This window comes from Pieris brassicae, chromosome 9 (assembly GCF_905147105.1).
Source record: "Pieris brassicae chromosome 9, ilPieBrab1.1, whole genome shotgun sequence".
NCBI classification, from domain to species: Eukaryota; Metazoa; Arthropoda; class Insecta; order Lepidoptera; family Pieridae; genus Pieris; species Pieris brassicae.
The window spans coordinates 14579118-14595872 of NC_059673.1; the positions used below are offsets into that span (position 1 = coordinate 14579118).

The 16755-nt window shown below is 32.8% G+C and overlaps 1 protein-coding gene across 2 annotated transcripts in view; it reads right to left on the reverse strand.

Moving 5' to 3' along the window:
- The window catches only part of LOC123714057 (cadherin-99C), a 120443-nt gene that overhangs the window by 7290 nt on the left and 96398 nt on the right, over nucleotides 1-16755 (reverse strand). For both annotated transcript variants that reach the window (XM_045668130.1, XM_045668131.1), the window contains 18 exons: nucleotides 14184-14249; nucleotides 12598-12776; nucleotides 11292-11414; nucleotides 9688-9927; nucleotides 9152-9301; nucleotides 7834-8052; nucleotides 6723-6917; nucleotides 6341-6478; nucleotides 5836-5985; nucleotides 5155-5269; nucleotides 4302-4504; nucleotides 3159-3299; nucleotides 2205-2328; nucleotides 1742-1902; nucleotides 1213-1386; nucleotides 864-1073; nucleotides 382-630; nucleotides 78-173 (listed from right to left, as the gene is read on the reverse strand). In XM_045668130.1, the coding sequence (XP_045524086.1) occupies nucleotides 78-173; nucleotides 382-630; nucleotides 864-1073; nucleotides 1213-1386; nucleotides 1742-1902; nucleotides 2205-2328; nucleotides 3159-3299; nucleotides 4302-4504; nucleotides 5155-5269; nucleotides 5836-5985; nucleotides 6341-6478; nucleotides 6723-6917; nucleotides 7834-8052; nucleotides 9152-9301; nucleotides 9688-9927; nucleotides 11292-11414; nucleotides 12598-12776; nucleotides 14184-14249 (2933 nt within the window). The remainder of the gene's footprint in view (nucleotides 1-77; nucleotides 174-381; nucleotides 631-863; nucleotides 1074-1212; nucleotides 1387-1741; nucleotides 1903-2204; nucleotides 2329-3158; nucleotides 3300-4301; nucleotides 4505-5154; nucleotides 5270-5835; nucleotides 5986-6340; nucleotides 6479-6722; nucleotides 6918-7833; nucleotides 8053-9151; nucleotides 9302-9687; nucleotides 9928-11291; nucleotides 11415-12597; nucleotides 12777-14183; nucleotides 14250-16755) is intronic.

Genomic DNA, 16755 nt, shown 5'->3' on the forward strand with positions numbered 1-16755 from the left:
AATATAGACTTGTTCTATAGACAGGTACTGGGATGGAAAGCTGATGTTGGGAGGAACAATAAAGAAACAATATTTACATCTGGCGGCACAGTAGCGGAATGACTGACGTAAACGGTAAGGCTTGTGACTGACGACAGCACTGGGTCTCCTTCGTCGTACGCTTGCACTTCCACCTGGTAAATTAATTAGGCATAATTATATGTTATCTTCAACACTTAAGCAATTTCCTATTTTTAATGCTATATTGCATTTGAAAACTTAGTTATGAATCATAACATCTGAGAGTATATCAAATCCAATACGCGTTTGACGTACGGATATCATTCTTATCCTTAAGTCTCGACTCTGAAAGGTTGCAAGACTTTTAAAAAAAATACTCACAGTATATTCACTATCAGTTTCCTTTCTCAAATCATCCCTCAACCTAATAGTACCAGTGTCAGGTTCCACGTGGAAATATATGGATGCTTTTCCGCGTCCTACTAGCGCGTATCTTATTCTGTTATTGGGTGGAGTAGAATCAGCATCTAATGCAACAACAGTTTCTACTAATGAGCCGATGGACGCAGTATCTTCAATTGTTACAGGACGTATGGCTGATGTAAATACTGGAGTATTGTCGTTTTTATCCTGCAAACACATTATTATTCAATGTATATGAAAACTTTATTTATTTAATGTTTTATTACTCACGTTTTTCTTTACACGTAAACATAAATATATTAGATTTTTAATAAGGCAGTTTAATATGCAATCTATATAAAAAGAGAGAATTTAGAGCGAGAACATATAATCTATACGACTTTTTGGACAAATTTCAAGAAAATACGATATCTTGTCTAAGGTAAGAGAAATATACTTACGTCAACAACAATTTCCACAGTAGTGGTGGCCCCTTTTCCCTGGCCATTGTTTTCTTCAGTGCCAATAGTGAGTTCGTGTCTCGCTATCATTTCCCTATCCAAAGGCTTGACAGTGCGAATCATTCCACTCTTACGTTCTATGGAGAAGGAATCTGTGTCACCTTTTAGGATGGTGTATGTCACCTCTGGTGTAGTGTCAGGGTCATCAGCCTGAAAAAAATATCAATTAATATGGATTTTTTACACATAAATCTAAAAAATACTCTCAGAAGATGTTCTAAAACGATATTAAAATTTATTTTTTGTGTGTATATGTACTAATAGAATTTAAAGTTATTTCTCTACTTACATGAACCTTAACCACAGGGTAATTAGGTGCATTTTCCGGTACATGGACTGAATATAGAGATTGAGAGAAGACTGGAGGCTCGTCTGATACGTCATCGACTAACACGGTGACTGATGCGGTGCCTAAACGTTTGTCTATAGCGCCATCTGTTGCAGTTACGACGAAAGCATACTCCTGTAAGGCGTTAGACATGAGTTCGAATTGTACGTGGGTACGTATAAACATTTCGTTGCACCGTTTATAAGTTAACATACAATACAGACCTTTATCAAGAACTATCAATTTTTAACTCAAAGTGGTTGTAAATTTAATGTTAAACATATTTTTAAAATATTCCAAATAATTATTATTTATCTATGTAAACTTAGTATTGTCTTTTGTTAACATAGCTTTTACACATTAAGAAAACACTTTTTAAACGGATTGAAGCTATGTATTATTATTAAATATGTAAATGACAGTTATTATCAATGATTGACCAAAAACAATGGCGCAGAAGCCTGCACTATGGAGTGGTTTATTATGTTACCTTGATTTCTTCATAATCAAGTTCTGTGTTAGTGGTGATAAGACCGGAAGCGTTGTCGATCGAAAATGGTAGATTTGAGGGAATATTGTAGCTGACTATCGCATTAACTCCCTCATCATTATCCGTTGCGTGTACGTAACCTACTTGTTCGCTTAAAAGTCCTGGAAAAAAAGATATTTTCTTAACATTTAATAGTTCATCGTGAGAATTTCAAGTGTGAAGTCGTGCGTACGCTTATGCTAAATACATTTCTTATTCGTAACTCGTCCTTTGCACGTATGGTCAAAGTTTATCAGCCTATCAAGAAAAATAAGCTACAATAATATAATATTAGTATTTCAAAAATACATCACAAGTTGTTTGTTGGTTATTACGTCATCGAGCAATACGATTATCTATAGACAGTCTTAATGATTTTGAGTAAATTATTTTTAAATAGTTTTCATAAATACACAGCTTTTACCTTCTTTAACGTGGAACGTGTATGAGTCCTCGTCAAATTTAGGATTGTTGTCATTGATGTCTGTCACTTTAATGTTAACTGTAGCTGTGGTTGAGAGTTTGCCAGGGTCCTCTGCTCTTACCATCTGAAATTTGTTATATCACGAATAAATGATTATAGTTTAAAAAAATATAACTTTTGTTTCTTATCTAATATACAAAATTGGGATAGCAGAAAAACTTTTATAAAAAATCTTATTTGACCTCTTTCAGTTCGGTTCAAAGATACTTTATTTTTCAAAGAATTGCATTTACTTAGTGAGAAATTTTAGAGGTTTGTAATGTACATCATTTTAAAACTATTGAAAAATAAGCTATGTAAAATAACAACCTACCTTCACTTTTGTAATAATTTTATTTTACAAAAATGCAGGTAGGTCGCATCGGTGTTACAACAGCCATTGGCTTCTGAATAGTAATAATTTCTTAGACGCTCGTTCACAGATATAAATAAATGGTAGAAGTAAGTTTTTTATGTTTTGTAAATATTCTTGAAGTCTGGGAAGTTTTAAATGCTAGGCAACGTATTTCTAATGTGACATGTAATGTTTTTTTGCGTGTGGAGAAAGTGTGGTGTACTGTTCCTCCAAACTATCTGAAGGTTCCTCCTCCAGTTGTTAGACTGCCCCCAGCAGTCGTGAGGTTCTATACATCCTTATCGCGTTTTTTTTATAGAACAGGCGGCAAACGGGCAGGAGGCTCATCTGATGTGAAGTGATACCGCCCATGGAAACTCTCATTGCCAAAGGGCTCGCGAGTGCTCCGACGGCCTTTTAAGAAAAGGATTGGCCGTTTCGCGTATGACGTCTCGCAATGATTAATAAGCGCAGATTGTAGATGTCGCTATAGTATTTTTAACGTGTTGTTTTTGGCATTTATAAATAAATAGACAAGTGTATAAGCATTATAATCTTACCAGCTGATACCGAGTGAGAACTTCCCGGTCCAATCGACGTATAACAGTGATAATACCGGTGTTCGAGCCGATCGAAAACTGACGTAGATCATTACCGGAAACTATGGAGTACGTTACAGGCTCGTTTTCTGGATCCTTCGCCTGTAAAATTCACGTCACCAAACATTTATATATAAACACTTAACAACAATAAATAAAATAGTAATTTAAAACGTGTATTGGATACTTCTTATTTTTAAGTGAAAATTACGACATAAAGGTCAATTCAAAACTCTATAAAAAACTTAAATGTCATTATATAACATAACATACATATGTCACGGAATAATAACTTCTTTTTATTGTGTAATACAGTTTTACGAAGACGGGTCGACTGCAATGTTTCTAGATTTTTCCACTACTTAGAGAACTTTTCAGCAGGCTGTAATATGATTTCTGACCGTTTCAGGAGAGGGTTAATCACATATTAGAAAATTGTAATTTCCATAATGTTACCCTAGTTTTCAGGAAGCTGAAACCTTTTTTCAGTCGGTTTCAGAACATGTGTAGTAGAGTGGTGCAGTTTTCAGGGGACCCGTTTTCAGGCGTTTTCAGGCCTAGGTATACCCCTTTGATGATGGAATATTCTAGACCAAACTTTCTAGGTGTGAGACAAGGACGAAATGATACGAGAGAGAGAGAGAGAAGATCAGAACTTTCTCGAAACTAGACTGAGCACTCTAGAACGCCGTACGACAAGGACGGAGCAACGTGCGAAAGAGACAAAGAGTGCGGAAGTTCTAGAATTGTGCAATCGCTACTCAGTAGCAAGCCCGCCTAGAAAGTTCTCGAATATTGTTTAGAATTATTCCCAGGGATATATAAGCAAGCCGAAACGCGACTAGTCAGCCTTTAGTTTGGAATGCGATAACAAGAGAGAAACACCGAAGCGCATTTTATGCGAATAAAGTGATTACAAGTGATAAAGTACTGTGTGAAGTGTGCATAAGTGAAGTAATTAGTGACTGTATTTTTGTGTGTTATAAGTGCATTTCTGCAATTAATTCGTGCCCATAAATTCCTCATTGATTTACCAAGAAATAAACCCTTGAATAAATCTACGGCATTTTCTATCCGATCCCCTAGCTCGTAACAATAGCTTACCGTGACAGTGGTAACTGTGGAGTTAATAGCCGCTCCTTCGGATACGGGCGCGTAATAATCTCTGGACGAGAACTGAGGTGGTCTTGTATTTGGTCCTGGTGCAACCATCAATTCGACAATTCCTTGCGAACTGAGTCCTTTTGAATCAGTCGCTCTGACTGTTACACTGTATTGTTCTCCGGCTTGAAGACGACCGGTACTGGCTGTGATATAAAATTAATATCAAATATTAACTAGAGAAAAATCGATCATAAATATTTGGCTACAACGAGCACCAGTTTTGTAGTGTTGTCTTATTTTCATCAGAGTAATTAGATTAATGAGATTTTGTTTAATGAAAACCGTGTTTTATAGTAAAGGTATTTTAGGGTGGGTGTATCCAAACGTGTTAACATGCAATTAAAAGAGTGGTTTTCTGTATATTAAATATTAAAAAATAACTGGTGCCATGCAGACCTTATCGTGTTTTTAATAACATTTGAAACTTACTATTTTATTATCGCTGTACAAACAAAAATTATATTAAGGATTGTATTCAAATTATATATATTATTCAAAGTTATAAAAATCTTTGGTAGCCAATTTATAGACATAACTTAACTCCATATAAGTAGGTTCTACTGGATTTTGTAAATTTTGCATTCTCATTAATATCAGTGATATATAAAATTTATTTTAATTTCAAAGTGGGTGCTATTATGTATTTATTCTCATATACCCACATTTTATATTTAACATTATGCTCTTCTAAATAAAATTGAGAGTTAGTTATATAATTCAATAAGTCTAGTTTAATAAGGTAAAATAAATTATAAGGTTTTTGATACGGTGTATAAGTGTAGGTGCAACTCACAAATAACTCCGGTGCTAGGTTCGATAGTGAACTTGTTACCGCCGTTGTTAGATACGTGATAAATACTGTACGATATACGCGCGTTCTCACCCTCGTCTATGTCCGTCGCTTCCACCTGGAAAGGTTCATACATTTCATTCATAAAAAAATATTCAATCTTATTAGGCTAGAGCATCGTTTTAACTTAAGTACTCCTTTGTCTCTTTTCCTCACTGCGTAAAGACAAATTGACGCAATGAGAAAAAAAAAGAGTATTTTGGTTCAAAAAAGTGCAACTAGTGCACTATAAGCTAAGGCTGTATTGAATGTGTATCGTTATTAATGTAACCAAGTTATATCTATTGCAGCGAACATTATATTTAAATAACAACAAAATGTGTTTTTAGAGAAGTATTTCAAGTATAGAATATACTTTTAAATTGTATATACCGTAGTAAATACTGATCAGAGGCTGAATTCGAAATTTAAAATATTATTCTGGTTAGTGGCAAAAATATTTAACGGAATCTATATAGTCAAATACATAAGCCAAATAAAACAACGAAAGACGATCAGGTTTAGTATAGTTCAACTTCCACAATAATGAACGGGATCGATCAGTCATTTAATAATATAATTAGTCATTAAATAATAAGTAATAAAGTCAAGAGATTTCTTTTTTTTATCTATGGTTTATGGTACCTTATAAATCGGAGCTGGCTCCAAGCTAGCAGGCACATTGATGGGCTGTGTCTTGGGTATCACCGGCGCGTTGTCGTTCTGGTCTAGGAGATACACCAGCACTGAGTACGGAGCTGATGCTGCACCGCCATTCACTTCACGAGCTACGATCTGTATATAAAAATATTCAGTGCAACGGCAACAAAGTATCCCATTTTTTTTAATAAAGGGACTGAACTCTTTGTTAGATGCCTGTAATGTATTTATAACCTAATAAGTGGGTTTACTTCTGTCATAATTTTCAATCACAAAGAAAATGACTTAAGATTCTTATAAAACACGCACTACATAAACAAACGATGGCCAAAAACGTTACCATTAAAATTACACAAGGAAATAGTTATTTTAAAAATAATAAGAAATATTAAGAAAATAAATATAGCTTAAATGTAATAGAGACTATTACGTTATGGGCGTCAGTTGATATTTAAATGAAATTGAATTTATGAATTTAAAATTTCCTTACCTGGAATCTATAATGTCCTAAGTTTGGCGGATCCCTATCCAAGTGGTCATCGTTGACAATGAGGTATCCTTCCTTGTCTATATCGAAGAAGTTATTGGTCAGCTCGAATGTGTATTTAGGTATTGGATCACCAGGGCCCTGAAGTATAAAATATTATCAAATTTATACTTCAGTATAATATTTTGATTAAAAGCTTTGTGTTATTAGAAAACAAAACACCAAAAAGATTTTTAGCCATGCACAATTGCGACGATAAAACTCTTTCCTGTCTAAAACTATATTAACTAGTTATAGTCTAAACTTACCTACGTATAATAGAATCACATCTCTTTTAAATATATTTGTTTATATGTCGAGGAACAAATATTTAAGTAATACTTACCAGGTCTGGATCTGAAACACTGAAGCGAATATTTTGACCGTCAGATCCCAAAATCTTGGTTCCCTTAGGAGAGTTTTCTTCTACCCTTCCTTCATCAGAAGTCGCAGATACGACGGGAGGGCTAGCGTCAACCGGACGCACGGTTATCGTTAACTTTGCGGTTGTGAATCGTTTTGCTTCAGATATTTCTTCCGCCTGAAAATAAGTTTTATAAAATTAACATTAACAGTAGCTTTAAAATGATATAATGGACATCTTTGTGTCTGGAGTAGCGGCTCCTGGTTGGAAATTTGTATACTACCGGTTAGAAGTTTGTTCGTTTGAGCGGTTCCGACTACCGGACGCACTTTTACACCCTCTCATATGACGGGTAAAGTTGTTATTTATATGACAAATATACTGCCCTTGAAATAACATCTTACGACTGTCTAATATAAAAAGAAATCGTATCATCGTATCATATAAAGAAGATTACCGCAGTAATTCTGTGATCGATGGCATGTATATTTTAGATCACTATAAATATATTACAGTGCTCCTAATAAGTGTTAATGATTTTGTATTGTTATTATAACTATATGAGGTATATATGGATTATACAATTATTAAAATTGCTCGCATCACATTTTTCACATACCATGCAAAATCTATGTAGTATTAGTAACCTTCATATTGCATGCGTTAAATAAAATATATTTATTATAGAACATAAGATACAGATATCACTTATTTTACATCATTAATTTGAATAGGTAGACATCCCTACTCATCGGCAAAGAAGACAGAAGGTGTAGGCCGAGAGAAAAGCCGGCGTAAAAATTTTAGTCTTTTAAAATAGCAAATCATCAAACAACACTTATTTTAAAGCATATTGCAAATTAATTAGAAGTAGCCTGTCTAGCACTAGTCCCAGAGCCTTTTATCAACTAGATAATCGTTAACTTTATAGTAAGCCTTTTTACAGAGCTTTTCTTTAATACATTTCTTAAATTTATTAAAGTTATACTATTATATTCTAGGTATATTAAACGATGTCTTGAATCAAGTTCATCAGACCATAAGGCTGGACGTTTATCAAGATATATTTCATCAATATGTTTTTTGTACATACCTTGATGACCAGTTGGAACTTCTTAGCAATGCTAGTATCAACTGGTAATATCTGCCTCACAGCACCAGAGTTCTCATCAATTTCGAAGTATGTACTCCATGTATCTGGCTGTCCGCTCTCGATACTATATTTTATTCTGGCATTCAATGTGTCCATATCAACAGCTTGGACCTTTTCTGGTTCGATTGTAAGGATTCCAGCGAGGACTCCGCTGTTAACCTGTAAAATTGTATACATATGAATTTTACGTATACGGTCTTTGGTATATATTATAGTATTGTTTTAATACATCATGTATCAATGTTATTTTTTTGTTTTCTTTTTATAGATAGCATTTATTGAAACGAAGACTTTATTAAGGTAGAATATTATTGCAGGTCTTTGGCAATGGTGTGGAACCAATTGGTTTTTGAGACATAGAGTTGAAATAATTATGTAGTTTTTGCGGTTATAATAAGGCTCCATTTATAAGAAAAATGGCTATTAGAAAACGCGAATTGCAAACATTAACCCGGTCTTCATCAAAATCAAATAAATTTGTTGTGTCTCAAATTTTACATATAATACATGAGTTGAGACAGCCCCCGTAAGTAGTCAGAGACAATTGTGTTGGGGTTGACTCGCTACTTCCCTTATTTATACAATATTGAGTCGGTTGTTAGAAAATAATACAAAACAAAACCCTGCCAAAACGCAATGCCGGTAAAAAATAAAATGTAATTATCATAGTTTCTCTGAAAATTCTATGAATAGCTTCTTCATAGCTTCACAGATCAGGGCACGTTCTTGAACATTACAATAAACTTTTTTAGTAACGTTTACAAGAAATTATATATAAATGGAAATAACTAATTATTTAGAGCAGTGTTGGCCTAGTGGTTTCAGCGTACGACACTCATCCCCGAGGTCGTAGGTCCGATTCCTGGCTGCGCACCAATGGACTTTCTTTCTATGAGTGCATTTAACATTCGCTCGAACGGTAAAGGAAAAAATCGTAAGGAAACCGGATTGCCTTAGACCCATAAAGTCGAAGGCGTGTGTCAGGCATAGAAGGCTGATCACCTACTTGCCAATTCGATTTACAAATGATCATGAAACAGATACAGAAATCTGAGGCCCAAACATAAAAAGGTTGTAGCGCCATTGATTTTTTTAAACTAATTATTTAATGTTGTAATATACAATAATTATGTTTTTTCCGGTTTTTGTTTATGACAAGTTTGCGCCTATCAGAGGCAACACACATTGTTATTTTAGCGTCATATATTGTACATTAAACAATGTTAAAATATTGATGATAATCGGCTTTGGAACTTACATAGCTAGAATATTCAGGATTGATGCAAGCGCCCTCGTGTGAGGAGCAGCCTTTGTATATGAAGGAAGGGTCTTGGTCATCATCATCTTCAACGTTCACGGTCAGTGTGGTCGTACTTGACATACGCCGCTTGGTGTCACGGGAACGATCCTGAAAAAAGAAATATGTAAGTGTGTGTGTGTTTTAGCTGAGATATTTTGTAGATTTCGGCTTGATTTCAGGTCTAAAGGTTATCTGAAAACTTCTGAAAAGGATTCTGTATTGGGAATAATGCACCGACTGAAATTAAAATACTTTGTTTATAATTTTTTAATTTAACAATTTTCATGAACAAATTAAAGTTAATTGGATAAAGTATTTCTAATTTTTAATTATCATCATAATTGAACCAAGCATAGAATACGTTAAAGTAAATTGCGTACACCTAAAGAACTTGAAGACGGCGAATATGGTCTTGGTTTGACTATTGACTATGTAATAAAGGTATCAAGCATCGCAGTAATTACTTACAGTTATGTATTAAAATAAATACTTACAGAAGCAACAATAGTGACTAGATACTTCTGAGTTCGCTCGTAGTCCAAGCTCCTATTGACTGTGACCTGGCCCTGGTGAGGTATTGGTATTGCAAAATATCCATATCCGTCAACCGCATTAGCTGCCTCCACTGTTTTATTATCCCCTGGTATTATGAAATATTCTGATAATCCATTTACTCCTGCATCGATGTCGACTGCTCTAATTTTATCGTATATTGTAGTACCCAACGGTACGAGCTAAAAATAATAATAATAAATTAATATATTTTGAGGGCTTTTTCAACGTTTGTAAACAAGATACAACATAGAAGAAATTTTATATATAGTGCAAGGGTATAGGTATACAAGGAAAACGTAATTAACTAAAACCTCTATTTTTCGCATACAAAAAAAATTGAGGAAAAATTGGTCAATAAATTTGACACCATTGCAAACTCATAATATCGTGCCAGTTCGATAGTATAAAATATTTGGGGACGGGACGTAAATATTATAGCTAAGTTCACTGGTGTCATAATCATAACAAATTAAGATTAATAGGATACGATTGTTTACTTTTTAGATGTTCACAAGTTTCGTATGAATATTTCAATAAATCTCAACTATACCTAATGTGTGCCGTGTAGCCTATGATAATTGTATCTTTGTAATAAATTCATTAAGTTCACGTTTGATTAACTCACGTTATTAAACTTAATGTAAAACCATACGTAACATCATACGATTTTATGATATTTACAGAAAAGATAGTTTACGTTCCTAGATGTATAGTGCAAAGCACGAAGCGGTTCACGGCGCGCGACTAACTTTCAACTAGAGAGTTGAGCTTTCGCCCATATCAAACCATTTTGTTTTTTGCTTAAAATGACATACGGTTCAGTTACATAATTTGTGTATTAGAATCACAAACACACAGAAGATCACATTTAACAAGAAACAAGTGACTATTTTCAAAATCAACTCTATCTATTCGGCAAATAAGTAAATAATAAAATTCTAGTAAAAAGAGTTATTTAAATCATTATTTATACAAAAAACTCTCTACTTATACAACCCTCAGTCTGCGTGAGGGCTTATACCTCGACAAAATAGATCCCCCCGTTAGATTAAAGCTAAATCGGTGATTTATAAGCTAGACGAATATCCAAATAATTTATTAAACTTGTCAACTTCTGCTGGAATATTTCTTCAATCATTTCAATTCTCTTTGTTGTTTTATTTACTATTAAAAGAGCTAGTCGATCTAGTTCTTAGGGTAGGAAATTAAACACTCCAATAATTACGTGATTCACTATAATTCACTTCACTAACTTTACAGTTCTGTATAACTTTAAACGTATAGGAATTGCCCGTGCGCATGTGTCACTCCTTTTCTAATCTATTTCCTACTCCGACTCGACCCTACTCCGACCCGATCCCACTCCGGGAAGACCGACTTCAATTTATAAACAACCGAACAAACGTCGACTTATTGTTCAAATAAACATTTGTTTTTTGGTCTTAAAACTAGGCGTAGCGGTAAGACCAAGAACGGGGACTACAAAAATAAATGTATTGTTTGTTAATGCTCTACTTTATATATAATAAAGCATAGTACTTACCTCAGACACACTAGTCTCATACGGTGTTCCCTGGAAAACTGGTGCATTGTCGTTTATATCCGAAACCCGTACTATAACTGGTATGGTGCGTCGTTTTTTCGTTGATTTCACTTGACATACAAGCTGAAAATCATAGATCAAGTAAGTAAAATTAAGATTGTAAGAAGATAATCTAGCTGGTTTTTTTAATAGTATTGTGACTTGTTTCCAAAGTTACATTGTTAGGAAAATGGATATTGATTGATATTAAAAGAATTTGTCTACTGATAGACACCATAGATTATGGAAAGATGGAAAATCCGATTAAAAATCTCTTTTCCATTTTCAAAAACTTATTTTTTTTTAATATGATTTTGAATAATGGAAAAGAAGGAAAGGAAAATTAGCTATGGTTTTCTGTTTAAAAATGTTTTAAATATATTTTTAACAAAAGTAATTTCTTCCTTCTTATAGTGCCTCCTTTCGGCATGGTTGAGGATTACCTCGGATATTTTAATTCTGGAGGCGACACTTTTTTTAAGGCTCATATGATCATAAGTGATAGCACCGCCATGTTGCTCTCAATGCCAGCCTTTTTAAGAATTGGTACGCTTCTTTCTTTAGGAAAGCTACATTCTTCTGTTTGCTTTGATCAAACCACTACAAGTAATTAATTTACGTACTGTAAATTGTATTTATTTATACTTAAAGTCGTCATATAACGTATTAAAATTACCAAAGCCTCCAAATACCTGGTCCTACCAACTCTATTAATTAAAACATTGTTAACCAACATAAATAGTTATTATCATATACCTTAAGGCGATATAAATAGATCATGAGATATTAACGACTGGTTGGGCAATTAAAAGTATAAACGATTCAGATCTATGTAACAGATAGACGAGTGAATTGACACCTAATAATATCTATAGGCTATAAATTTTACTTGGAATAAATTAAATAATCTGATACTCGTCTCAAAAAGGCACATTTCTGTATTAATAATTTTAAAACCAGGCACTCAAACCGAAACTATACCCGGACTACTTATACAGGAATAACCACAATGGCGGCGAATGTTAAATATTATCGCAAATCATTTATCTTGATTGCAGTATGTTTCGTTTTTAAAATACATAGGCAGAAATAAAATAAAATCTTTTCTTATTCTTAACACTGTTCTGGGTCAAGTTTAAAATAATGTTGAGATGTTGGAAATATACCTCGAATACTGTGCCTAAACTCAGTCACAAAATTACATATAAAATAATGTATAGGTTTGCCTTCATATAATATTGCTATATATATTTGGACTTTAACCTACCTGGAATACCATATGCGATAGATTATCAGCATCTCTATCTAGTGGCTGAAGAAGTTGCAGTCTCTTCCCATCGAGTTGGAAGAGCGTGGGTCCCTTGGGGAAGACGGTAGACAACAATACGTCTACATCGGGCTCGCCGACTATTGGCAGAGTGGCTGGTACTGTGCTTTGGTTAACTTCTGTAAAGATACATATTATATATATATATTATTATATCCAGTTTATATATCAACTGGTACCAACACCGTAGCTATCAGCACCATAAATACCGAATGTTAAATAAGGATTATTTTATTTAAATTTAGCTTTATATGACTTGTGATGTAAGCATCCATCGCGAAAATTTCTGTGAATAAAAAGATGGCAGCTTACTTATAAAAGTTTAGTTTATAAAACACGCCATTCCAAGTTTGCGAAGTCGATCTTTAGATTCGGAATTTTCATTAGAGAGTGCCAAGCATTAACTGAAGAATCAATCAATGAAATGGGTATTGGTGTTTTATAGTAAAGTTCTAATTCAGCAGAACCTTTACCAGAACGCTTTTTTCGTTAAATGATTTTGTAATCATCCACAGAGGTTAAAGCATGTATTAATAGAACATTTACAGACGTATTTAAACACGAGTGAAAATTAAAACCAATTGTTGCAATGTTGAGGGCAGTATTCGAAATAATCTTTAGCTGCATAGGTAACCTTGAATATCACGTAAAGATACAACTTAAATCTTGGAATATTAAAAGTATAAACTTTTTTGAGAAAACCTGTTATATAAACTTTTTGCATAAAAAAAGTAAGCAAAAAGACTTGTTTTTGAGTAGCAAAACAAGTTTGTTTTAATCGTATATGATTGATGATAGATCTTTATTCAATGACATAAGATCAAATGGTTTCTTAGTATTTTGCATTTAAGGATTTGGTTGTTTTTTTTTCTATTATGATATTTGCATTTATATAATACCAAAATTGTTATGCTAAAATATTCTCGTACCAATTTTTTGTAGCGATATTTCATTTATAATTTTAATTAATAACTAAAATATAAAAAAAAATTAACTAAAAATAATAACTTATAGCAATTTATATTATTTTTCAATTGTCAATTATAGTCTAAAATTAAATAAATATATGTAACCTTAATTGAATAAATATGTATAACCTATGACATATATAATTTTATTTCAAATTACTTTCTATGCTATAAACTTATTCGACTTTTGAAGGATTGCATTTTTTAAATATATCTTCAATTTTTATATATTCTTCTACTTCCTCACAGTTCAAAGAATTAATTTAAAAATGTACACGTGTTAGAAGTTATACTTCTTTGGCGTACCAAGATAAATATCTTATCAAAAACTATATTCAGTAGACATGACAAAACGACATTAACAATAGAAAATCTAAAATGTTGACGATAGCTAACTTCATTGTCTCAGTTTTTGTGTGACGGTGTGCGCGCGCACCGTAATATTTTTCTCTGATCGTTTTTCCCTAGCGCGCCATCTTTTCAGGGATCTTGGAGTTTTGAGCTTAGCTACATATATTGCGTTTAATTTTTATTTAAACATATGATGCCAATACATACGGTCTCCTCTGCTTTCTTCAATATCTACTATGATGCTGGATTGACCCGTCTCGACTTCACATGGACCTGAAATATCAAAACATATTATATACACACTGTCAGTGCTATTACATATTAATGTATACTTGTTTGGTATACATATATATAATAGGTAAATTATGAGTTGAATGTAAATCCTTAAAGCTGAGTCTCGACTCTGAATCTTACCCCAAATAGAAGTAACGCTCGTCATAGAAAGTTCTACATAAGATATTATCATGATTAATAATAGTATAGAACCTTTGAACGTTTGTAATAAATTCTAAAGACGTCTCTCATAAACATATACCGATAAATTTTAAAAAGCAATATACCTTTACTGCGTTTGGTCAAAATTACACTAAATCGATGTAAATTTTATAGACTTCTAATCAGTCATAATCGTAAAACAAACATTGTTTATGGTACGTATTTATAATTTTATGTGCGAACTACGGGTGTTACTTATGTTTAAGGAGTTTTCAATTATTATGCGATAAATAGTGAGGTAAAATAGATAGATAGTTATAGTAATTTACGCTACCTAGGGAAATACCCTAAACTTGCCAATGAAACATAGAAAAGAGATTAATCAGCTAGATAGCCTTGGCAAGTCTTAGTTTAAAAAAGAATAGAAAAAACGTTTATTTGACCAATGTGCTCGCAAAACTCACTTTTATAAAAAAACCAGCAATTATTTTTTATCGCTTTACGTTACTCTATGTAATATGTTTGTTAAAACATTTGATTCCAACAAATGGGTCTAAATTCTCAATTAAAATTAAAACAAAAGACTTCACGTATTGGTTGTGATTGAATTAAAATCAAACGGAACGTGTACTATTTCGTTCTTCTAAGTCTTATCTGTTTATTTATTTGCGTAAATATAAATTAATTACACCAAAATCCTTGATATAGATAACGATCTATATGTCGTTACATACATTAAGGCAATACTTTTACTGTCTTATGTACTGACCGGAAAAACGTATACACCTTTAATTACGTACTTTGCGATAATAATAGTGCTTAATGAATAATTCAAATTATATGGTAATAACGGAAACAGTAAAGCAATAATTAATAAAACTTGATACACCTATGTTCAATTAGAGATATTAATTATATTTCAATTAACTTTGGAAATGTCGGAATAGATAAGGATATGTTTCAAATTTCCATGTGTAAAGTTGATAAAATTAATTTACGATATTTGACATTTGGAAGTGTTGTCTCTAAGAGATCAGTAAACGGTGTAAAGACAATACACCACGCACTGTTTTCGTGTTTAACAGTTAACGTAAACAGTCACTTCGCTAAGACAGGAGTGGAGGTACCCATCACATGCCCCAACGATGGGGTATCATTTAGTGAAAACATTATATTTACAGATATAAAAGTTTGTAAATATATATTTAAGAAATACTAATACTAATCATAAACACTAAGCAAATTGAAGTGAAACATTACAACAAGTCGCAATGTTGCGAAATTTGCTTTAAATTTTCATTTTAAACATTAAAAAATGTCTTTCCCGCCAAGTAATAGATAATATAAATCACAGTTACATGACGCGTCGAAAGCAGCTTTAAGGCGTGCCTGAGAAACTTTCAATTAAAAACTTATCCGTCAACGCGAGCATAAAGTATAGACAAGTGCAGGTGTGCCGTTAATTAAGTCGACTTGATTGGTTGGAAAAAATATAGATATGATATAATAATTATGATTAGATAAATACGAAGAAAGCTCCTTACTTCTAGGAACTACAATTTTAAACGTCAAAGATCGAAAGAGAAACGTCAAACAGAATCTATTAAAGAGTACAACTACACTTACAATATTTTAAACCATATTTGGTAACGTAACATTGTATTCACCTATGTGAAAAATCATTCAGTTCAGATTTATTTGTTATTTTATTAATAAAAGCTTGCCAACGCTCGGCACAGTGATAAATTGGTAATAGAACAAAACAGTTACTATGGAAACTATTTTCTTAAATTTGTTTATCCTATCTAAAAGAATTCTTTTACAGTAAACGTAGGCCGAGCTAAATAATAATGCAATAAGTTTCCTTATTGAGTTTTATTTAAATATGTAGTAAACAAACTATATAATATTATTATTATTATATTTTCTCGAAATAAATCTATAGTCTTACGTAGAGTATGGAGTATACGAATATTTTTTTATGGAGAATAAGCTAGTCTGGTATCACTAACACTACTTTATAAGTCACTAAACCTCTCATTAGCTCGCGCCTGTCTAAACTAAATATAAGATATTTCAATTAATAATCCCATTCGTCGAAAAGTATAATTAATAAATACCCTATAAGGATATTTTACGGATGTCAGGCGATATGGAATTCTTTCTAGAAGCGCCGTTTAGACATAACTAGCGCCACTATTTCCGTTTTGGTACTAAGCATCGATTGGCAAATTGCGTGGCTGCAATCATTAGCCGCACTATCATGTAATTAATTATCGAGTTACAAGATTCCCGTTCCAATAGATAATGAACGCAAGGCGAAAAAGCTTTCGAAAGTTAATAG